This window comes from Prinia subflava, chromosome 23 (genome assembly GCF_021018805.1).
Source record: "Prinia subflava isolate CZ2003 ecotype Zambia chromosome 23, Cam_Psub_1.2, whole genome shotgun sequence".
Taxonomy (NCBI): Eukaryota; Metazoa; Chordata; class Aves; order Passeriformes; family Cisticolidae; genus Prinia; species Prinia subflava.
In genome coordinates, this window is record NC_086269.1 from 2,343,737 (window position 1) to 2,366,388 (window position 22,652).

Here is a 22,652-nt window from a genome sequence, read left to right on the forward strand (position 1 = left end):
GGGGACGTGGTGCTAGAAGGGACCCGGGAGCCGCCGGGGCTGTGGGGCGCCCCCTAGCGGGGTGGAGGACCCCGGCCGTGCGTCCTTTCAGCCCTGCTGGGAAACGTAAACAAATAATTTTAAACTTTAATTTAAAAATGCACTTTAAAATTTTAACTTAAAAATATTTAAAAATAATATTAATAAATCCCTACTATAATGTTAAATAATAAATACGTAATATATAATATGATGTCACTCTGGTTTTGAAGACTTTTTTAAGCCTTCTGTTATATTCTTCATATTGGAGTCAGAAATTTCACCTTATCACATTTTCTACTATAAACACTGGCCATGTTTTACTAACTGTCTTTTATTGTTTACATATTTCTAAGTAGGAGGAGAAATGTGATTGACAGTTAGCTCGACCAACGTGGATTGAGAGGTGGAATTCCATCCTCCAATCCACGGGCCCCATAGGAAATGTATAAAACTGAGTTTTGTAAATAAACTCGTCCCTTTTTTCCTGCTTCGCTCACCAGCGTGTCCTCGTGTAGTTCTTCCCGTGTCCACTGTGACAATGTATTAATAAATACATAATATTTTGAGCCAGATTACAATTATAATAAATAAATATCAACAATAATAATTCCCGATAAATATTAATGAAAATAATAAGAAAATGCCTGGAAAAAGAAAATATTATCTCAAGTCGGGATGTTCTTTGATGCAAGATCTTTGGATATTTTCAGGTCTATTGAGCATCTCAGTGGAGCAGGCAGCAGGAACATCCCTGACTCAAGGACACCCTGGAATTATCGAGCCTTAAGGATGGAATAAATCAAAATGTCGATGTGTGTCTATGTATCGCTGACTTGGCAAAATATTCAAGGTCCCTGTGTCCTAGAGCTGAGCTGTCTTCATTTTAATACCCACCTGGACCTTAGGATATTCTCCAGGACATTATAATATCACTGGAACATCCACCTGGGTATTAAAATAACCACCTGGATATTAGAATATCCATCTCTATTCATTATAAACCCCACACTTTCCTGTGTCACCTGCTCCAGGTCACCCTGCCTTGTCGCAGGGGTGGAGTGAATTATTTCCAGAGCTCCCTACCAAGCTGGGATCCACATGCTTGGAAAATTCCAAACTAATCCCGGCCCAGGGGCAGCGCTTGGGAAAGCGACCAAAGCAGAACCGCTGGGTGTCAACAGCAAAATCCGGTGCGACTTGCCGGGTTTGTGGCCGACTCGGACAGAAATAATTACAGGATTTTGTCTAATTATGGGTTTGGCCCGGGGGGAGGGAACCGCACACCGGGAGCGGGTGGAAAACCGCGAGCGCCCGCCCCGGTGTGCGCTGATAAAAGTAGTGAGTGCCCTCAGCGCACAGAGCCCGGATAGCTCAGTCGGTAGAGCATCAGACTTTTAATCTGAGGGTCCAGGGTTCAAGTCCCTGTTCGGGCGTTACAGTTTTTTTCTTATTTTTTTCACTGGCGCGGTTTTTTTTTGCCCAAAAATCCCTTTTTTACACCCGCGCGCGGCCGGCGCTTCCCGCCGGAGGGTCCCGGCTGCGTCTGCGGGGAATCCTGGTAAAAAAAAAATAAAAATGATGGAAAAATCTATGGAAAAAGGAGATCCGCCCGAACAGGGACTTGAACCCTGGACCCTCAGATTAAAAGTCTGATGCTCTACCGACTGAGCTATCCGGGCTCTGCTTCCGAGCGGGGCGCTGCTGAGGTATCACCGCACACAGGGGAAGGGCGGCTGGAGGGGTTTTCCTGCCTGTGTCCTCCTCTGTACCCCCATTATCTGCACCCCATTATCTGCACCCCATTATCTGCACCCCACTGTCTGCACCCCATTATTTGCACCCCCTGTCTGTACCGTCCCTCTTGCACCCCCCAATTCGCCCCCTCCGCCTGAACCCCACAATCTGCACCTTCCTGCCTGCAAGCCCCTGACTGAACCTCACTGTCTGTACCCCATTATCTGCACCCCATTATCTGCACCCCATTATCCGTGATCCAGGCTCATCCCGCACATTCCTCTCTCAATGGGCTGGGGGAACATCCCGGGGACATTCAGGGGGACACCGAGGGACACCGGGGGACACTGGGGCACACCAGGTCCGGCTCTGTGCGATGCAGAGGGTGGCAGAGAATATCCCGGGGACACCGGGGGACACTGGGGGACACTGGGGGACACTGGGGGACACCACGCCCGGCTCTGTGCGATGCGGAGGGTGGCAGAGAATATCCGGGGGACATTCAGGGAGACACCGGGGGACACCAGCCCGGCTCTGTGCAATGCTGAGCATCCCGGGAACACTCAGGGGGACACCGAGGGACACCGGGGGACACTGAGGGACACCAGCCCGGGCTCTGTGCAATGCGGAGAGCGGCCGGGAGATGGCCCCGCACCGCCCCGCGCTGCGCCCGCCATTGTCCGCCGCCTCCGCCGCGGAGCTCCCGCCTCCCTCCGGCTCCTCCCGCATCCCTCCGGCTCCTCCCGCATCCTCCCGGCTCCTCCCGCATCCCCGGCCCCGCCGCCGCCGCCGCTCGGAGCAGGTAGGGCCGCGCCGGGGAGCGGAGGGAGCGGGGGGCTCTGCTGGGCTGGCTCAAAAAAAAAAAAAATTGCTATTTTCTATTTCAATGTAGGTTTGTGTATCCGTGATTTCCCCTCCCGGGGGGGATGCGGGTCCCGCTCGCCTTCCCGGCGCTGCCCAAAAGCCGCGGCTCGTCCCGGTGCTGCAGCGGGAACCCCAAAAGCCGCGGGGGGAACGCGGGGCTGCCCCTTCCCTTCCCAGGGCTCCGGAGGGGTCCGGGGGTCCCGGAATGTCCCCGCGGGTCGCGGGGATTTGGGGGGTTCGGATGAGCGGAACAATGAGCTGGAGCCCGAGGGACGGCGGAGTTTGGGGGACAGGGCTGGGGACGGGGGGGCAGGGACAGGGACAGGGATGGGGACAAGGACAGGGATGGGGACAGGGGCATGGAAATAGGGAGAGATGGGGATCACACGATCCTGGAATGGTTTTGCCTGTTGGTTTTGGGATTTGGACCCTCTGGTCCCCACCCCCCTGCCCTGGGCAGGGATGCCACCCTTGGGATCAGTGGCTGGGGACAGGGACAGGGACAGGGACAGGGACAGGGACAGGGACAGGGACAGGGACAGGGACAGGGACAGGGACAGGGACAGGCCAGCCGTGGTGGGGTGGCTCAATCCCAGCCCTAAACCCCCGCGGTTTTCGGGGCAGGAGGCTCCTGTGAGGACGCTGGCTGGATCCCGGATCCCTGCGCTCCTGCGGATCCCAAACCTGCGGGAACGCTCCCGGATAGGGAATTCCAGCGGTTCGGGAGCTGCTCCTGTGGGTGAGGGAGCTCCAGCCCTCCCTGCTCGTGTGAGCAGGGCTGGGATTGTTCCCGGGATCTGGGCCCAGCTCGGCGAGCACCAGCGTGACCAGGAAAATCAATCCTTGCTTCCCCGAGAGGGAGGGACGGGATTACAGGGAGCTGTGGGGTGAGGGAATATTCCTGCAGCCTGGTATTCCCAGGAAAATCAATCCTTCCTTCCCAGAACAGCAGGGACGGGATTACAGGGAGCTGTGGGGTGAGAGAATGTTCCTGCAGCCCAGATTTCCCAGGAAAATCCATCCTTTCCTCCTTCTCTGGGAGGAAAGGGATAACAGGGAGCTGTGGGGTGAGGGAACCTGCCCATCCCGGATTTCCCGGGATAACCGCCCCGGCCAGGTTCCTGCCCCACCTCCTCGGCTCTGGAGCACCCTCCTGAATCCCAGAGGGAGGCTGCGGAGAGGATCCAGAGGATCCAGAGGATCCGGAGGATCGGCCCTCCCAGCCCTTCCTTCCCAAGCCTGCAGCCGGGCTTTCCTTGCCTGCTCCGTGTGGGAGCATTGCTGGGATTCACCGGGATTCACCGGGATTCACCAGGATTCACCAGGATTCACTGGGATATACTGGGATTCACCAGGGTTCAGGGATTCACCGGGATTCACCGGGATTCACTGGGATTCAGGGATTCACTGGGATTCAGGGATTCACCAGAATTCACTGGGATTCACTGGGATTCACCGGGATTCAGGGATTCACCGGGATTCACCGGGATTCAGGGATTCACCGGGATGTGACAGCTGGAGCACAGGGATACCCCAGGATGGGAAGGGCTGTGCAAGGCCAGGGACTGGGAAGGCTCAGGGATCCCTCCACGGGCAGAGGAATTCCCAGCCCCATCCCGGTTTTCTGTGTCTGTGGCTTTTCCTTGGACTCCCGTGGCAATGGGAATCCTGCGGGATGAGCAGCTCCGGGACTGGGATGGGACTGGTGAGGATTATGGGGTCCTAAAAGGGTTTGGGGAGCACCTTGGGATGATCCCAGTCCACCCTGAATCCCCAGGATGACAATCCCAGTCCTCCTGAATCCCTTTTTTCCTTCCATGGGGTTGAATTTCCTGGATTTGGGGTTGATGGATGCGTTTGTGGCTCCAGAAATTAAACCCTCTGGGGGTTCCTTTATTTTTTTTTTTCCTGTGATTTTTGAGATTTGCAATTCTCCCTTTTTTTTGGGATTTGCGATTCCGAACCGGGATGGGAATTGGGAATTTCCCCCGCGTGCCAGGATGATCCATGTGCTCCCTGCATCCCCTCGGCCTGCGGGAGCATCTGGCTCCGGGAGAGGCGCCCCATGGCAACAGGGAAGGGGCTGGAGCGTTTTCCATGGATACGGCAGCGGGATCCATCCCCCGGGGCCGCCCCGGAGCGCCGGGATGAGCGATGGGCAGGGAGGGCCATCCCAAATCCATCCCCAATCCACCCAAAATCCATCCCAAATCCATCCCAAATCCATCCCCAAATTCATCCCAAAATCGATCCCAAATCCACCCCAAATCCATCCCAAATCCATCCCAAATCCATCCCAAATCCATCCCAAATTCATCCTAAATCCATCCCCAAATCCATCCCAAAATCCATCCCAAAATCCATCCCAAAATCCATCCCAAATCCATCCCCAAATCCATCCCAAATCCAACCCCAAATCCATCCCAAATCCAACCCCAAATTCATCCCAAATCCATCCCAAATCCATCCCAAATCAAACCCCAAATCCATCCCAAAATCGATCCCAAATCCACCCCAAATCCATCCCAAGTCCATCCTGCTGCTGATTCCCAGCGCATTCCGGGATGGGCTCCACATGGATCAGCCCTCGGGGGTGGTTTTGGGGTGTTTTGGGGCATTTTGGGGGTGATTTTGTGACGATTTTGGGGCAGTTTTGGGGGTGTTCTTAGTGTGGTTTTGGAGGCGTTCTTAGGGTGGTTTTGGGGCGATTTTTGAGTGTTTTGGGGTGTATTGGGGTGTATTGGGGTGGGATTTGAGTGTTCTACAGCATTTTGGGGGCAGTTTTGGACTATTTTAAGGGCTGTTTTCGAGGTGTTGTGGGGGCGAGTTTGGGTGTTTGTTTTTGAGGTGTTTTTGTGATTTTTGGAGTGGTTTTGGGGTGGTTTTGAGGTGTTTTTGAGGTATTTCTGATGTGTTTTTGTGATGTTTTGGGGGTGTTTTTGTGGTGGTATTGAGGTGGTTTTTTGGGTGTTATTGAGATGTTTTTGAGGAGTTTTTGTGGTGTTTCATGGGGTTGTTTTTGTGGTGTTTTATGGGATGGTTTTGGGGGTGTTTTTGTGGTAGGTTTTGGGGTGGTTTTTGAGGTGTTTTTGAGGTGTTTTTGGGGTGTTTTTGTGGTAGGTTTTGGGGTGTTTTTGAGGTGTTTTTGGGGTGTTTCTGGGGTGTTTTTGAGGTGTTTTTGAGGTGTTTTTGAGGTGTTTTTGAGGTGTTTTTGGGGTGTTTTTGTGGTAGGTTTTGGGGTGTTTCTGGGGTGTTTTTGGGGTGTTTTTAGGGCTCCAGCCCCTCCTGTCCCCTGTGCCGCCGCTGCCGGGTGGGTGGCAGGAGGAAGCCGAGATTTGCATGGGACACGGGCGGTGGCACCGGGGACAGCGCGACGCCGCCACCTCCAGCGTCCCCCGGGGGCGGCCCCGGCCCCGGAACTCGGCCCGGGACGGGGGGGGGGCGAGATTCCGACAGTCCCGGCGTGGGTGTGACACGGGGACAGGGACAGGTGGCTCCGGAGGTGGCTCCGGGGTCGGGGTGGGGTCTGGAGCTGGCTGGGGACACCGTGGGGTCCCCTGGTGCCAGGAGTGGGGGTGTCACAGCTGTCTTTGAAAGGGGGGATCTGTCACCCACCTGTCCCCTCCATTGTCCCCTCCTCTGTCTCCAACTGTCCCCATCACAGACTCATTCAAGAGGTGCCTCTGTCACCCCCCTGTCCCCTCCATTGTCCCCTCCACTGTCCCCATCACAAACTCAGTTCCAGGAGGTGCCTCTCCACCTCTGTGCCACCCTTGTCCCCTCCACTGTCCCCTCCATTGTCCCTAATTGTCCCCAAGGCACTCACCTCCAGGAGGTGCCTCCCCGCTTCAGCCTTGTCCCCTTGTCCCCTCCAATGTCCCCTCTATTGTCCCCAGTTGTCCCCATCACAGGCTCGGTTCCAGGAGGTGCCTCTCCACCTCTGTGCCACCATTGTCCCCTCCGCTGTCCCCTCCGCTGTCCCCAGCTGTCCCCAACTGTTCCCAAGGCCCTCAGCTCCGGGAGGTGCCTCCCCCTTGTCCCCTCCACTGTCCCCAGTTGTCCCCAGTTGTCCCCAAGGCACTCAGCTCCAGGAGTTGCCTCCCCCTTGTCCCCTCTGCTGTCCCCAACTGTCCCCATCATGGATCCAGCTCCAGGAGGTGCCTCCCACCTTCAACCCCACCCTTGTCCCCTCCACTGTCCCCTCCATTGTCCTCTCCACTGTCCCCAACTGTCCCCAAGGCCCTCAGCTCCAGGAGTTGCCTCCCCCTTGTCCCCTCCACTGTCCCCAGTTGTCCCCAGTTGTCCCCAAGGCCCTCAGCTCCAGGAGGTGCCTCTCCCTTGTCCCCTCCACTGTCCCCAGTTGTCCCCAGTTGTCCCCAGTTGTCCCCAAGTCCCTCAGCTCCAGGAGTCCTCCCCCTTGTCCCCTCCGCTGTCCCCATCATGGACTCGCTCCCTCCAGGTTCTCCCTCTTTTTTTTTTGGCTGCCTCACTCGGGGATTTGGGATTCTCTCATCCCAAACCTGCCCAGGGCAGGATTTCCTCCCGAGGGTGGAAATCCGTGGAAAACGATGGAAAAAAGCCTCTGGCAGCGTCCAGCTGCACATCCTGCCTGCTCCGGAGAGCTGGGCTGGGCTGGCCCTGGGAGAAAAATCAGCTGGAACGGCAGGAAAATCCTCCAGAACAGGTCGGAAGCGGGGCTGGATCGCTGGGATGAGATCCAGGCCTTTCCTGCTGCTCTCCCGAAAATTCCTGCTGGCGGCTCCTGGTGTGGGGATCCAGGGATCTGCCCTGGGATCCCATCCCTGGCTGTGGGAATCCAGGGATCTGCCCTGGGATCCCATCCCTGCCCATGGGGATCCAGGGATCTGCCCTGGGATCCCATCCCTGGCTGTGGGAATCCAGGGATCTGCCCTGGGATCCCATCCCTAGCCACGGGGATCCAGGGATCTGCCCTGGGATCACATCCCTGGCCATGGGGATCCAGGGATCTGCCCCGGGATCCCATCCCTGGCCATAGGGATCCAGGGATCTGTCCTGGGATCCCATCCCTGGCTGTGGGAATCCAGGGATCTCCCCTGGGATCCCATCCCTGGCCATGGGAATCCAGGGATCTGTCCTGGGATCCCATCCCTGGCCATGGGGATCCTGGGATCTGCCCTGGGATCCCATCCCTGGCTGTGGGAATCCAGGGATCTGTCCTGGGATCCCATCCCTGGCCATGGGGATCCTGGGATCTGCCCTGGGATCCCATCCCTGGCTGTGGGAATCCAGGGATCTGTCCTGGGATCCCATCCCTGGCCATGGGGATCCAGGGATCTGCCCTGGGATCCTGCAGGATCCTGTGTGGAGGAATGAGAGGAAGGAGGGATGGGGGTGCTCAGGGATCTCCCCTGGGATCCCACCCCTAGCTGTGGGGATCCAGGGATCTGCCTGGGATCCCATGGGATCCTGCCGGGTTTCCCGGGATCAGGGTGGGCACAGGGGGGCTCCAGAGCCCCCTTTAGGGGTGGCACCACTAAAATTCCCATAAAACCCCTGCAGGGGGAGGCTCTGACCCAGCAGCAATTCCCGCTCCTGGACCAGCACCCGGAGGGCAATTCCGGGGGCTTTTCCATGGGATTTTCCAAACCCTTGCTCCTCTGGGAAGGGAAGGGGCTGAGCCACCGGCTCATGGTGTCCCCAAGCCAGGTGCCATCCCCTGGTGACAGGAAAACCCCTCAGGGGCGGCTTTCCTCCAGCTCTGTGGGGTCAAACCCCATTCCCATGGCAATTCCAGCCCCATTCCCGCCCCATTCCCGCCTCATTCCCGCCCCATTCCCACCCCATTCCCGCCCCATTCCTGCCCCATTCCCACCCCATTCCCGCCCCATTCCCGCCCCATTCCCGCCCCATTCCTGCCCCATTCCCATCCCATTCTCGCCCCATTCCCGCCCCATTCCAGCCCCATTCCCACCCCATTCCCACCCCTTTCCCGTCCCATTCCCCCCCCATTCCCGCCCCATTCCAGCCCCATTCCCGCCCCATTCCCATCCCATTCCCGCCCCATTCCAGCCCCATTCCCACCCCATTCCCACCCCATTCCCGCCCCATTCCCGCCCCATTCCCATGGCAATTCCAGCCCCATTCCCGCCCCATTCCAGCCCCATTCCCGCCCCATTCCCATCCCATTCCCCCCCCATTCCAGCCCCATTCCCGCCCCATTCCAGCCCCATTCCCGCCCCATTCCCACGGCAATTCCAGCCCCATTCCCACCCCATTCCCGCCCCATTCCCGTCCCATTCTCACGGCAATTCCAGCCCCATTCCCACCCCATTCCCGCCCCATTCCCGCCCCATTCCCATGGCAATTCCAGCCCCATTCCCGCCCCATTCCAGCCCCATTCCCGCCCCATTCCCATCCCATTCCCCCCCCATTCCAGCCCCATTCCCACCCCATTCCAGCCCCATTCCAGCCCCATTCCCGCTGCAATTCCAGCCCCATTCCCACCCCATTTCAGCCCCATTCCTGCCCCATTCCCACCCCATTCCAGCCCCATTCCCACCCCATTCCCACCCCATTCCAGCCCCATTCCCACCCCATTCCAGCCCCATTCCCACCCCATTCCAGCCCCATTCCCGCTCCATTCCCCCCCATTCCAGCCCCATTCCCCCCCCATTCCAGCCCCATTCCCACCCCATTCCCGCCCCATTCCCACCCCATTCCCACCCCATTCCCGCCCCATTCCCACGGCAATTCCAGCCCCATTCCAGCCCCATCCCAGCCCCATTCCAGCCCCATTCCCGCCCCATTCCAGCCCCATTCCAGCCCCAGTCCCGCAGCAATTCCAGCCCCATTCCCACCCCATTCCCGCCCCATTCCCGCCCCATTCCCGCAGCAATTCCAGCCCCATTCCCACGGCAATTCCAGCCCCATTCCCACAGCAATTCCAGCCCCATTCCCACCCCATTCCAGCCCCATTCCCGCGGCAATCCCAGCCCCATTCCCGCGGCAATCCCAGCCCCACACGCCGCTCCGGGCTCCGGCGGGCTGCAGATGTTTGTCTTGGAGACCAGCACGGAGCTGTGGCTTCGTCAGCCGCAAAATCCACTCGGCAGTTTGTTGCTTTTGGGTCAAAAGCAGATTTTCCTCTGTTCGCCTTCCAGCTTTTGGGATTTCTGCCCTTCCAGGAAAAAGCCGCAGCTGCCAGCAGGGCCCGGAATGCCAGGGAAGGGAAGGGAGCATTCCCGACCTCTCAGCCCCCTCCTGGAGCTGCTTTTTGCAGCTGGAGAGCACCAAAATCGCTGGACGAGCTGGTGCTGGGGGGCTGAGAGGGAACTGGGAAGGGACAAATCCCGTGGGAATTGTGGAGCTCATTAGGAACCATCTGGTCCTGCAGAGCTCGGGGTCAGGGGCGGTGACGTGTCCAGGGGGTGACAAAAATCCCCCAGGACCGGCCTGGGGACACCCTGGGCTGGAGGGAGGTGGTCACTGGGGCACTTGTGGGGCTGGGGGAGGCCCCAGGGCGCTCCTGGCTCTGTTTTTTTAGGATTTTCCCCCAAAATGGGCACGGTGGTGGCCAGAGCTCCCAGTACAATGTTTGTTGTTACTGGGAAGGGGGAGTGGCTCCTTTTTACCCTAAATTGGGGCATCAACAGAGCATTCCTCATTCCCACCACCCTTGGGTGCCCCTCCATTAACCCCTCACCTGTCCACATTCCCCCCACCCATGGGTGCCCACCCATCAATCCCTCACCTTTCCCTATTCCCACCACCCATGGGTGCCCATCATCCCATCATCCATGGAGTTCCCATCCATTCATCCCTACTTTTCCTATTCCCACCACCCATGGACACCCATCCATCAATCCCTCACCTTTCCTCATTCCCACTATCCATGGAGTTCCCATCCATTCATCCCTCACCTTTCCTACTCCCACCACCCATGGGTGCCCATCCATCAATCCCTACTTTCCCTATTCCCACCACCCTTGGGTGCCCATCCCTTAACCCCTCACCTTCCCCATTCCCCCCATCCCTGGAGTTCCCATTCACCCCCCACCTGTCCCCATTCCCACCACCCTTGAGTGCCCACCCATCAATCCCTCACCTTCCCCATTCCCACCATCCATGGAGTTCCCATCCATTCACCCCCCACCTGTCCCCATTCCCCCCATCCTTGGGTGCCCATCCATTCGTCCCTACTTTCCCTATTCCCCCCACCCATGGGTGCCCACCCATTAACCCCTCCTCTCCCGGTCCGCAGGCAGCCGGATCAGCAGGATGCCGTTCTCCTGACCCCGACCCCGGCACGATGTCGGGCCCGCGCGGCCCCGGCGAGCAGTGGCCGGCGCTGGAGTCGGTGGGGCTGAGCCGCAAGGAGCTGGCGCTGGCCGAGGCGCTGCAGATGGAGTACGACGCCCTGTCCCGGCTGCGCCAGGACAAGGAGCAGAGCCGCGCCAGGAACCAGCAGCTCCGCCAGCGGCCCCTCATCTCCTGGGACGACCCCGCCGACGCCAACGGCCGCGCCGGCATCAAATCATCGCGGGGGCTCTCGGGCTCCGACCCCGCGCTCAGCCACAGCGTCCCCGCCGTCCCCGAGGGTCCCCAAGCACCGTCCGCGCCCGGCCCGGCGCGGCGGAAGGGTCCCCTGAGCGGGGATTACCTCTTCATCCTGGAGGGATCGCAGAGGGATTTCCTGGGAGAGCCCCTCAACGGCTCCCAGCCCCACAGCGCCGGCGGCTCCCCCAAAAAGCTCTCGCCGCCCCCGCTGCCGCCCCGGCACCCGCTGTGGGGTGGCCCCGAGGGCGGCCAGCAGCAGCAGCAGAGCTCGGGGAAGGCGTCCCCGCTGTCCCCAAAGGGCCGCGGCCAGCCCAGGGACGTCAACATGTTCTCGGTGGCTCAGGACAAGCTCCTGGGGCGCCGCATCTCCCAGGAGGATCCCTACGGCGTGGACGCCATCACCTGCCTCAACCTCAAGTCCACCTACGAGTCCGAGGTGCTGCGGGAGGCGTCCCGGGGCTGGAAGGAGGGCAGGAGCATCCTGGAGAAGGAATCGGGCGGGAAGCCGGTGGCTCGGAGCAAGACCATGCCCCCCCAGGTGCCCCCGCGCACCTTCGGGCCCCGCGCGGGCAACAGGAAGAACCTGGCGCCCAACAGGAACCGCAGGATCTCCGTGGAGCCCGTGAGAGGCTTCCCGAGGCTGGGATTGGGATTGGGATTGGGATTGGGATTGGGATTGGGATTGGGGCGGGGCTGGGCGCCCTTCTGGGTGGGTTCTCCTTGTCCCGTCCTCGTGGCTCCTTGGAATGTTGTGTGGGATGTGGGAAGAGGCATTCTCAGGGAATTCCATCCTTAATTCCATCCCCACCCTCCCAGAGAGGGATTTATTCCCAACATCCCATCCAAACCAGCACACGGAATCCTGGGATTTATTCCCAATATCCCATCCAAACCAGCACACGGAATCCCGGGATTTATTCCCAATATCCCATCCAAACCAGCACACGGAATCCTGGGATTTATTCCCAATGGAATCCTGGGATTTATTCCCAATATCCCATCCAAACCATCACACGGAATCCTGGAATTTATTCCCCATGGAATCCTGGGATTTATTCCCAATATCCCATCCAAACCAGCACACGGAATCCTGGGATTTATTCCCCATGGAATCCCGGGATTTATTCCCAATATCCCATCCAAACCAGCACACGGAATCCCGGAATTTATTCCCCATGGAATCCTGGGATTTATTCCCGATATCCCATCCAAACCAGCACATGGAATCCCGGAATTTATTCCCCATGGAATCCTGGGATTTATTCCCGATATCCCATCCAAACCAGCACACGGAATCCTGGGATTTATTCCCCATGGAATCCCGGGATTTATTCCCGATATCCCGTCCAAACCAGCACACGGAATCCCGGGATTTATTCCCCATGGAATCCTGGGATTTATTCCCCATGGAATCCTGGGATTTATTCCCGATATCCCATCCAAACCAGCACACGGAATCCCGGGATGCTTTGGCTTGGAAGGGATCACCTGTGGCACCTCTGTCCCCACCGTGGTGGCCCTGGCTGCTCCAACGGGGGGTCCGGGGGGTCCCCACGGGGGCGTGGGGCCCTGGGGTGGCCCCGGGCTGACGGGCTCGTGCCCTGCCCCACAGGTGGCCCCCCGGCCGCACGCCCTGGCCAACGGCTACGAGCTCTTCGAGGTGTCCGAGGAGCGCGACGAGGAGGTGGCCGCCTTCTGTCACATGCTGGATGTGTGAGTACCCAAAATAGCCCAAAATTAACCCAAATGGGGTTCAGGGCCACCAAAAGGGGCTTTAGGGTCACCAAAAGGAACTGCAGGGCCACCAAAGGGGCTTTAGGGCCATCCAGAGGGGCTTCAGGGCTGCCCCAAGGGGATTCAGGGCCACCAAAAAGGGCTTTAAGGCCATCCAAAGGGACTTCAGGGCCATCCAGAGGGGCTTCAGGACTACCCCAAAGCGATTCAGGGCCACCAAGAGAGTTCAGGGCCACCCAAAGGGGTTCAGGGCCACCAAAGGGGTTCAGGGCCACCCAAAGGGACTTCAGGGCCATCCAGAGGAACTTCAGGGCTACTCCAAAGCGATTCAGGGCTACCCTAAAAGGATTCAGGGCCACCAAGGGGATTCAGGGCCACCCTAAAAGGATTCAGGGCCACCCCGAGGGAATTCAGGGCCACCCTAAAAGGGTTTAGGGCCACCAAGAGGGTTCAGGGCCACCCTAAAGGGGTTCAGGGCCACCCAAAGGGGATTCAGGGCCACCCAAAGGGGATTCAGGGCCACCCAAAGGGGATTCAGGGCCACCAAAAGGGGCTGTCCCCAAGGGTGCCGAGCCCTCATGGTGCCAAGGCCACCCAGGTGATTTTTGGGGTGGGGGGACATCCCCCCCCCAAATCCAGCGGGGTCCCTGAGCCGTCCCTGCCCCCACAGGCTGCGCTCCAGCTCCGGCACCGCGGATTACCCCGGCACGGGCCTGGTGTGGAACGCGGTGAGCGCGGGCGCGGGGCAGGCGGGGCACGGCGCCGGCCTGAAGGTGACCGTGGTGTGTGACAGCCTGCGGGAGCCGCTCACCTTCACCTGCGACTGTGAGTGCGGCCCGGCCGCGGGGACGGCTGCGGTTCCGGCATTCCCGCTGTTCCCGCCGTTCCCACCATTCCTGCTGTTACCACCATTCCTGCTGTTCCCACCGTTCCTGCTGTTCCCACTGTTCCCGCCATTCCCACCGTTCCCGCTAATCCCACTGTTCCCTCCAATCCCGCCGTTATTGCCAATCCCACCATTCCTACCGTTCCCACACTTCCTGCTGTTCCCAACATTCCCATCGTTCCCATGTTTCCCACCATTCCCACCAATCCCACCATTCCCACCAATCCCACCATTCCCGCCATTCCCAATCCTGCCTTTCACACCATTCCCACCATTCCCACTGTTCCCACCAATCCCACCAATCGCACCTTTCCCGCCAATCCCACCCTTCCTGCCATTCCCACCAATCCTGCCATTCCTGCCATTCCCGCCAATCCCACCGTTCCCAAACCCGCCTTTCCCACCAATCCTACCGTTCCCATCTTTCCTACCAATCCTGCCATTCCCACCCTTCCCACCATTCCCGCCATTCCCTCCATTCCCAATCCCGCCGTTCCTGCTGTTCCCACCATTCCCAATCCCACCATTCCCACTCCCACCCTTCCCACCCTTCCTGCCATTCTCACCATTCCCAATCCCGCCCTTCCCGCCATTCCCATTCCCTCCTTTCCCGCCCTTCCTGCCCTTCCCCCCATTCCTGTTTCCGCCGTTCCCACCATTCCCACCATTCCCACCATTCCCACCATTCCCACCATTCCCACCATTCCCACCATTCCCAATCCCACCCTTCCTGCCATTCCTATTCCCGCCCTTCCCATCCTCGCCGCCATTCCCATTCCTTCCTTTCCCGCCCTTCCCGCCATTCCTGTTCCCACCGTTCCCACCATTCCCACCATTCCCACCATTCCCACCATTCCCATTCCTGCCGTTCCCGCCCTTCCCATTCCTGCCGTTCCCGCCATTCCTGTTCCCACCATTCCCACCATTCCCAATCCCACCATTCCCATTCCCACCATTCCCGTTCCCGCCATTCCCATTCCCGCCATTCCCATTCCCGCCATTCCCAATCCCGCCATTCTCATTCCTGCCATTCCCGCCATTCCCACCATTCCCATTCCACCATTCCCATTCCCACCATTCCCATTCCTGCCATTCTCATTCCCGCCATTTCCACCTTTCCCACCATTCCCAATCCCACCATTCCCGTTCCCACCATTCCCATTCCCATTCCCATTCCCGTTGTTCCCGCCGTTCCCGGTTCACGCTCTCGGTCCCGCAGGCTCCTCCACCGTGGACCTGCTGATTCACCAGGCGCTCTGCTACACCCACGACGAGCTGCGCGCCGCGGACGTCGGCGACTTCCTGCTCAAGATCTGCGGCCTCGAGGAGTTCCTGCAGAAGTGAGAGGCCCTGGGAGGAGACGGGGAAAGAGGGGGAAAAACAGGGAAAAAACCAGAAAAAATGGGGAAAAAAACAGAGGAAAAACAAGGGAAAAATGGGAAAAAAGAGGGGGAAAAACAGGGAAAAAAACAGAAAAAATGGGGAAAAAAACGGGGGAAAAACAAGGGGAAAATGGGAAAAAGAGGGGGAAAAAACAGGGAAAAAAACAGAAAAAATGGGGAAAAAAGCAGGGGAAAAACAAGGGAAAAATGGGAAAAAAGAGGGGGAAAAACAGGGGGAAAAACCAGAAAAAATGGGGAAAAACCGGGGGAAAAACAAGGGAAAAATGGGAAAAAAAAGAGGGGGGAAAAACAGGGAAAAAACCAGAAAAAATGGGGAAAAAATGGGGGAAAAACAAGGGAAAAATGGGAAAAAAGAGGGGGGGAAAACAGGGAAAAAACCAGAAAAATGGGGAAAAAACCAAGAGAAAAACAAGGGAAAAATGGGAAAAAAGAGGGGGAAAAACAAGGGAAAAATGGGAAAAAAGAGGGGGAAAAACGGGAAAAAAAACAGAAAAAATGGGGAAAAAAGCAGGGGAAAAACAAGGGAAAAATGGGAAAAAAGAGGGGGGAAAAACAGGGAAAAAACCAGAAAAAATGGGGAAAAAACGGGGGGAAAACAAGGGAAAAATGGGGAAAAAGAGGGGGAAAAACAAGGGAAAAATGGGAAAAAAGAGGGGGAAAAACGGGAAAAAAACAGAAAAAATGGGGAAAAAAGCAGGGGAAAAACAAGGGAAAAATGGGAAAAAAGAGGGGGGAAAAACAGGGAAAAAACCAGAAAAAATGGGGAAAAAACGGGGGAAAAACAAGGGAAAAACAGGGGGGAAAAAGAGGGGGAAAAACAAGGAGAAACTGGGGGAAAACAAGTGGAAAAAACAGGGGGAAAAAATGGCAAAAAACCCAGGAAAAAAACAGAGAAAAAACCAGAGAAAAAACAGAAAAAATAGGAATAAAACAGGGAAGAACCAGGGAAAAAACAGGGAAAATCAGGGGAAATACACGAAAAAAAGAGAAACTAAGGGAAAACCAGGGGAAAAAAAAACAGGGAAAAACCAGGAAAAATCAGGAAAAAAAAAGGGAAAACCAGTAGGAAACCAGGGAAAAAATGGAAAAAACCAGGGAAAAATAGGGATAAACCAGGGAAAGTCTATTCCAGGCGCTCCAGGGTGTGATGAACACCCGGGGCTGATCCCGGCGAGCACAGCAGGAGCTGCTCCGCTCCTTTTTCCCCCTCTGGAGCCAAAATCCGCGTGTTGGGAATGTCGTTCCTGGCGGTGTCCGGGTGGGAGCTGCCAAAAAAGCTTTTTGGAGGAGAATTCCACGCCAAGGAGAGGAGCCCGGCTTCTCCCAGGCCGGGAAATCCCGGGAGAGGGATGTGGATCGCAGGCAGGTCCTGGCAGGCTCCTCCAGCCAGGTCCTGGCAGGATCCTCCAGCCGGGTCCTGGCAGGCTCCTCCAGCCGGGTCCTGGCAGGATCCTCCAGCCGGGTCCTGGCAGGATCCTCCAGCCGGGTCCTGGCAGACAGGCTCCTCCAGCCAGGTCTTGGCAGGATCCTCCAGCCAGGTCCTGGCAGGATCCTCCAGCCAGGTCCTGGCAGACAGGCTCCTCCAGCCAGGTCCTGGCAGACAGGCTCCTCCAGCCGGGTCTTGCAGGCTCCTGCAGCCGGGTCCTGGCAGGGGAAGGAGGGAGAACAATTCCTCATTCTTTGGCTTTCCTGGGGCCACAAAGGTCCCGGGGCAGGCGGGGCAGCGGCCCTGAGCCACAGCCAGGGCTGCAGGGAGGCGGGATCTGGGGAGGGGAAGGCAGGAGGGACTTGGGGACACCCAGGTGGGATTTGGGGACACCCAGGTGGGATTTGGGGCACCCAGATGGGATTTTGGGGCACCCAGATGGGATTTGGGGCACCCAGATGGGATTTTGGGGCACCCAGATGGGATTTGGGGCACCCAGATGGGATTTTGGGGCACTCCAAGCAGGATTTTGGGACACTCCAGGCAGGATTTCGGGACACTCCAGGCAGGATTTTGGGATGCGGGACACGAGGTGGGATTTTGGGACACTCCAGGTGAGATTTTGGGGCATTCCAGGTGGGATTTTGGGGCACTCAGATGGGATTTGGAGGCACCCAGCTGGGATTTTGGGGATACTCCAAGCTGGATTTTGGGGCACACAGGCAGGATTTTGGGACGGGGGACCCCAAGGTGGGAATTTGGGGACACTCTAAACCGAATTTTGGGGCACTCCAGGTGGGATTTGGGGCACCCAGGTGGGATTTGGGGCACCCAGGTGGGATTTTGGGACACCCAGGCAGGATTTTGGGGCATTCCAGCCGTGATTTTGGGGCACTCCAGGCAGGATTTTGGGATGCGGGACCCGAGGTGGGATTTGGAGGCAGTCATGTGGGATTTTGGAGCATTCCAGGCAGAATTTTGGGGCATCCAGGCAGGATTTTGGGACTGGGGACCCGAGGTGGGATTTTGGGACAGTACAGGTGGGATTTTGGGACACTCCAAGCAGGATTTTGGGTCACTCAGGTGGGATTTGGGGGTTGGGGACCCGAGGTGGCATTTTGGGGCACTCCAGGAGGGATTTTAGGACACCCCATGTGGGATTTTGGGATACCCCAGGCAGGATTTTGGGGATACTCCAGGGGAGATTTTGGAACACTCCAGGCGAGATTTTGGGGATACTCCAAGCTGGATTTTGGGACACTCCAAGCAGGATTTTGGGGCACTCAAGGGAGGATTTTGGGGCATCCAGGCAGGATTTTGGGATGGGGAACCCGAGGTGGGATTTTGGGACACTCCAAGCTGGATTTTGGGACACTCCAAGCAGGATTTTGGGACGCTCCAGGTGGGATTTTGGGGCATCCAGGTGGGATTTCGGGGCACTCCAGGTGGGATTTTGGGGCATCCAGGTGGGATTTTGGGACACTCCAGGTGGGATTTTGGGGCACTCCAGGCAGGATTTTGGGGATACTCCAAGCCGGATTTTGGGGCACGCAGGCAGGATTTTGGGATGGGGGACCCCAAGGTGGGATTTTGGGGACACTCTAAACCGAATTCTGGGATACTCCAGGTGGGATTTGGGGCACCCAGGTGGGATTTTGGGGCCACTCCAAGCCAGATTTTGGGGCATTCCAGCCGTGATTTTGGGGCATCCAGGCAGGATTTTGGGATGCGGGACCCGAGGTGGGATTTGGAGGCAGTCACGTGGGATTTTGGAGCATTCCAGGCAGAATTTTGGGGCATCCAGGCAGGATTTTGGGACTGGGGACCCAAGGCGGGGTTTTGGGACACTCCAGGCGGGATTTTGGGGCACTCCAGGTGGGATTTTGGGGCACTCCAGGTGGGATTTTGGGGCACTCAAGGCAGGATTTTGGGGATACTCCAAGCTGGATTTTGGGGCATCCAGATGGGATTTTGGGATGGGGTACCCCAAGGTGGGATTTTGGGGACACTCCAGGTGGGATTTTGGAACACTCCAGGCGAGATTTTGGGGATACTCCAAGCTGGATTTTGGGACACTCCAAGCAGGATTTTGGGGCATCCAGGCAGGATTTTGGGATGGGGAACCCTGAGGTGGGATTTTGGGACACTCCAGGCAGGATTTTGGGGACACTCCAGGCAGGATTTTGGGACACCCAGGCAGGATTTTGGGGATACTCCAAGCTGGATTTTGGGACAGTACAGGTGGGATTTTGGGACACTCCAAGCAGGATTTTGGGACACTCAGGTGGGATTTGGGGGTTGGGGACCCGAGGTGGCATTTTGGGGCATCCAGGTGGGATTTTGGGACACCCAGCTGGGATTCCAGGCCGTGGGGTGACGTGTCCCCGTGTGTCCCTGTCCCCGCAGCAAACACGCGCTGGGCAGCCACGAGCACATCCAGCACTGCCGGAAATTCGACATCGACATCCGGCTGCAGCTGCTGCACAGGAGGGCGGCACGAGGGGAGCTGGCCCGGACGGTGCGTGGGGACACCGGGGTCACTGTCACCTCTGGGGACACCGAGGGGTCACTGTCACCTCTGGGGACACCACAGGGTCACTGTCACCTCCAGGGACACCACGGGGTCGGTGTGACTCCAGGGGGACACCGGGGGTCACTGTCACCTCTGGGGACACCGGGGTCACTGTCACCTCTGGGGACACCACAGGGTCACTGTCACCTCCAGGGACACCACGGGGTCGGTGTGACTCCAGGGGGACACCGGGGGTCACTGTCACCTCCGGGGGATACCATGGGGTCACTGTCACCTCCGGGGGACACCACAGGGTCACTGTCACCTCCGGGGAACAATGGGGGTCACTGTCACCTCTGGGGACACCACGGGGTCACTGTCACCTCTGGGGACACCACGGGGTCACTGTCACCTCCGGGGGGACACCGAGGGGTCACTGTCACCTCCGGGGACACCGAGGGGTCACTGTCACCTCCAGGGACACCACGGGGTCGGTGTGACTCCAGGGGGACACCGGGGGTCACTGTCACCTCTGGGGGGACACCGGGGTCACTGTCACCTCCGGGGGACACCACGGGGTCACTGTCACCTCCGGGGAACAATGGGGGTCACTGTCACTTCCTGGGGACACTGAGGGGTCGGTGTCACCTCCAGGGGGACACCACAGGGTCACTGTCACCTCCTGGGACACCACAGGGTCACTGTCACCCCCAGGGGACACCACGGGGTCGGTGTGACCTCCGGGGGACACTGGGGTCACTGTCACCTCTGGGGACACCACAGGGTCACTGTCACCTCCGGGGGACACCAAGGGGTCCGTGTGACCTCCGGGGGGACACTGGGGTCACTGTCACCTCTCGGGACACCACAGGGTCACTGTCACCTCCGGGGGACACCGAGGGGTCCGTGTGACCTCCGGGGGGACACCACAGGGTCACTGTCACCTCTGGGGGACAATGGGAGTCACTGCCACTCCCTTGGGACTGCTCCGTGGGACACTGGGGGGTCACTGTCACCTCTGGGGGACACCTCCCTGGGACTCCGAGGGGTCACTGTCACCTCTGGGGACACCACAGGGTCACTGTCACCTCCGGGGGATACTGGGGTCACTGTCACCTCTGGGGACACCACGGGGTCGGTGTGACCTCCAGGGGACACCGGGGGTCACTGTCACCTCCCAGGAACACCTCCTTGGAACACATCCCTGGGACATTGGGGGGTCACTGTCACCTTCGGGGAACACCACGGGGTCACCAGGGTGTCAGTGTCACCTCCAGGGGACACTACGGGGTCACTGTCACCTCCCTGGGACACCTCCCTGGGACACTGCGAAGTTGGTGTCACCTCTGTGGGCCACCGAGGGGTCGGTGTCACTTCCTGGGACAGTGAAGTGTCGGTGTCACTCCCGGGACAATGACAGGTGGGTGTCACCTCCCTGTGTCCCCAGGCCAGCGATGACCGCAGCCCCTCCACCCTCAACCACTGCATCCACCTGCAGGAGCGGCCCATCAAACAGACCATCAGCAGGTACGGGGGTGGCACTGTCCCCATGCCACCCGGGGGGACACGGTGGCACTGTCCCCAGTGCCACCCGGGGGGACACAGTGGCACTGTCCCCAGTGCCACCCAGGGGGACACAGGCCACTGCCCCCAGTGCCACCCAGGGGGACACAGTGGCACTCTCCCCATGCCACCCAGGGGGACACGGGGCATTGTCCTCAGTGCCACCCAGGGGGACACGAGGCACTGTCCCCAGTGCCACCCGGGGGGACACAGTGGCACTGTCCCCAGTGCCACCCAGGGGGGCATGGTGGCATTGTCCCCAGTGCCACCCAGGGGGACACGGTGGCATTGTCCCCAGTGCCACCCAGGGGGACACGGGGCACTGTCCCCAGTGCCACCAAGGGGGACACAGTGGCACTGTCCCCAGTGCCACCCGGGGGGACACAGTGGCACTGTCCCCAGTGCCACCCAGGGGGGCATGGTGGCATTGTCCCCAGTGCCACCCAGGGGGGCATGGTGGCATTGTCCCCAGTGCCACCCAGGGGGACACAGGGCATTGTCCCCATATCAGGGGCACACGGTGGCACTGTCCCCAATTCCCGTGTCGGTGGCACACAGTGGCACTGTCCCCACATCAGGGGCACATGGTGGCACTGTCCCCGCGTGTCCCCAGCCGGGGCTGAGCGCTGTCCCCTGTCCCCCAGGCAGGCCCTGAGTCTCCTCTTCGACACCTTCCACAACGAGGTGGACGCGTTCCTGGCGGCCGAGGTGAGGCCAGCGGTGGCCTTGGGGTGACCTTGGGGTGGCCTCGGGGTCACTTTGGGGTCACTTTGGGGTCACTTCGGGGTGGGTCCTTTCCTCTTTTCCTGTTGGGATTCTCAGATCAGGAATCCTGGAATACCCGCGGTGGGAAGGGATCCACAAGGGATTATCAATCCCAACTCCTGGCCCTGCACAGACACTCCAAAACCCCACCCTGCACCCCAAAATTCCACCCTGTACCCCAAAATCCCACCCTGAACCCCAAAATCCCGCCCTGCACCCCAGAATTCCACCCTGCACCCCAAAATCCCACCCTGAACCCCAAAATCCCGCCCTGCACCCCAAAATTCCACCCTGTACCCCAAAATCCTGCACAGACACTCCAAAACCCGACCCTGCACCCCAAAACCCGACCCTGAACCCCAAAATCCCGCCCTGCACCCCAAAATCCCACCCTGAACCCCAAAATCCCTGGCAAAAGTGCTCGGCCATGCGGATGCTGCCTGGGACAGCCTCTGCAACGAGGGAAAACAGGGTCAGAGGCACCCCGAAACCCCAAAACCCACCCCAAGATCCACCCCAAAACCCATAGAGGAGCCCCCAAATTCTCCTGGAGCTCTGGCCATGCCCATTCCCTGAGCGTCCCAGGATTGGGGAACTTTCCCCATTGCCCATCACCCTCCAGGGAAAGAACTTTTTCCCCTAAAATCCACCTAAAGAGACGGGAACACCGCAAAGCCAGGGGTGTGACAGGGGCCAGCTCAGGGGTCCCCCCTGGTCAGGGGCACCCCAAAACCAACCCCAGAATCCATAGGGGAACCCCACAAACTCTCCTGGAGCTCTGGCCATGCCCATCCTGGGGATCCTTTCCCAACACCCACCACCCTCCAGGGAAAGAAGTTTTTCCCCTAAAATCCACCTAAAGAAACGGGAACACCGCAAAGCTGTGGCACAGATCGTGCCGGGGGTGTGACAGGGGCCAGCTGGGGTGTCCCCCCTGGCAGGGCCAGCTGGGGGGTCCCGCTCAGCCCCTGTCCCCCCCGGCAGGGAGATGGGGACACGGGCACCCCAAAACCCATTGGAAAACCCCCAAATTCTCCTCGAGCTCTGGCCATGCCCATCCCAACACCCTCCACCCTCTGGAGAAAGAATTTTCCCCTAAAATCCACCTAAAGAAACGGGAACACCGCGAAGCCAGGGGTGTGACAGGGGCCAGCTGGGGTGTCCCCCCTGGCAGGGCCAGCTCGGGGGTCCCACTCAGCCCCTGTC

At 58.9% G+C, this 22,652-nt stretch overlaps 1 protein-coding gene and 2 non-coding genes across 3 annotated transcripts in view; 2 read left to right on the forward strand and 1 right to left on the reverse strand.

Annotated features, from left to right (window-relative positions):
- Positions 1–1,381: 1,381 nt before the first annotated feature.
- TRNAK-UUU (transfer RNA lysine (anticodon UUU)) lies at positions 1,382–1,454 on the forward strand. The gene has a single exon. It is a non-coding gene; the product is annotated as a tRNA-Lys (tRNA).
- A 173-nt stretch (positions 1,455–1,627) lies between these two features.
- On the reverse strand, positions 1,628–1,700 carry TRNAK-UUU (transfer RNA lysine (anticodon UUU)). The gene has a single exon. It is a non-coding gene; the product is annotated as a tRNA-Lys (tRNA).
- A 683-nt stretch (positions 1,701–2,383) lies between these two features.
- LOC134561358 (phosphatidylinositol 4-phosphate 3-kinase C2 domain-containing subunit beta-like) overlaps positions 2,384–22,652 on the forward strand; it is a 38,483-nt gene continuing 18,214 nt past the window's right edge. The window contains exons 1-8 of the mRNA XM_063418280.1: positions 2,384–2,557; positions 10,862–11,779; positions 12,770–12,870; positions 13,562–13,716; positions 14,997–15,117; positions 19,013–19,124; positions 20,566–20,645; positions 21,326–21,389. Of these exons, the coding sequence (XP_063274350.1) occupies positions 2,399–2,557; positions 10,862–11,779; positions 12,770–12,870; positions 13,562–13,716; positions 14,997–15,117; positions 19,013–19,124; positions 20,566–20,645; positions 21,326–21,389 (1,710 nt within the window). The 5' untranslated portion in view covers positions 2,384–2,398. The remainder of the gene's footprint in view (positions 2,558–10,861; positions 11,780–12,769; positions 12,871–13,561; positions 13,717–14,996; positions 15,118–19,012; positions 19,125–20,565; positions 20,646–21,325; positions 21,390–22,652) is intronic.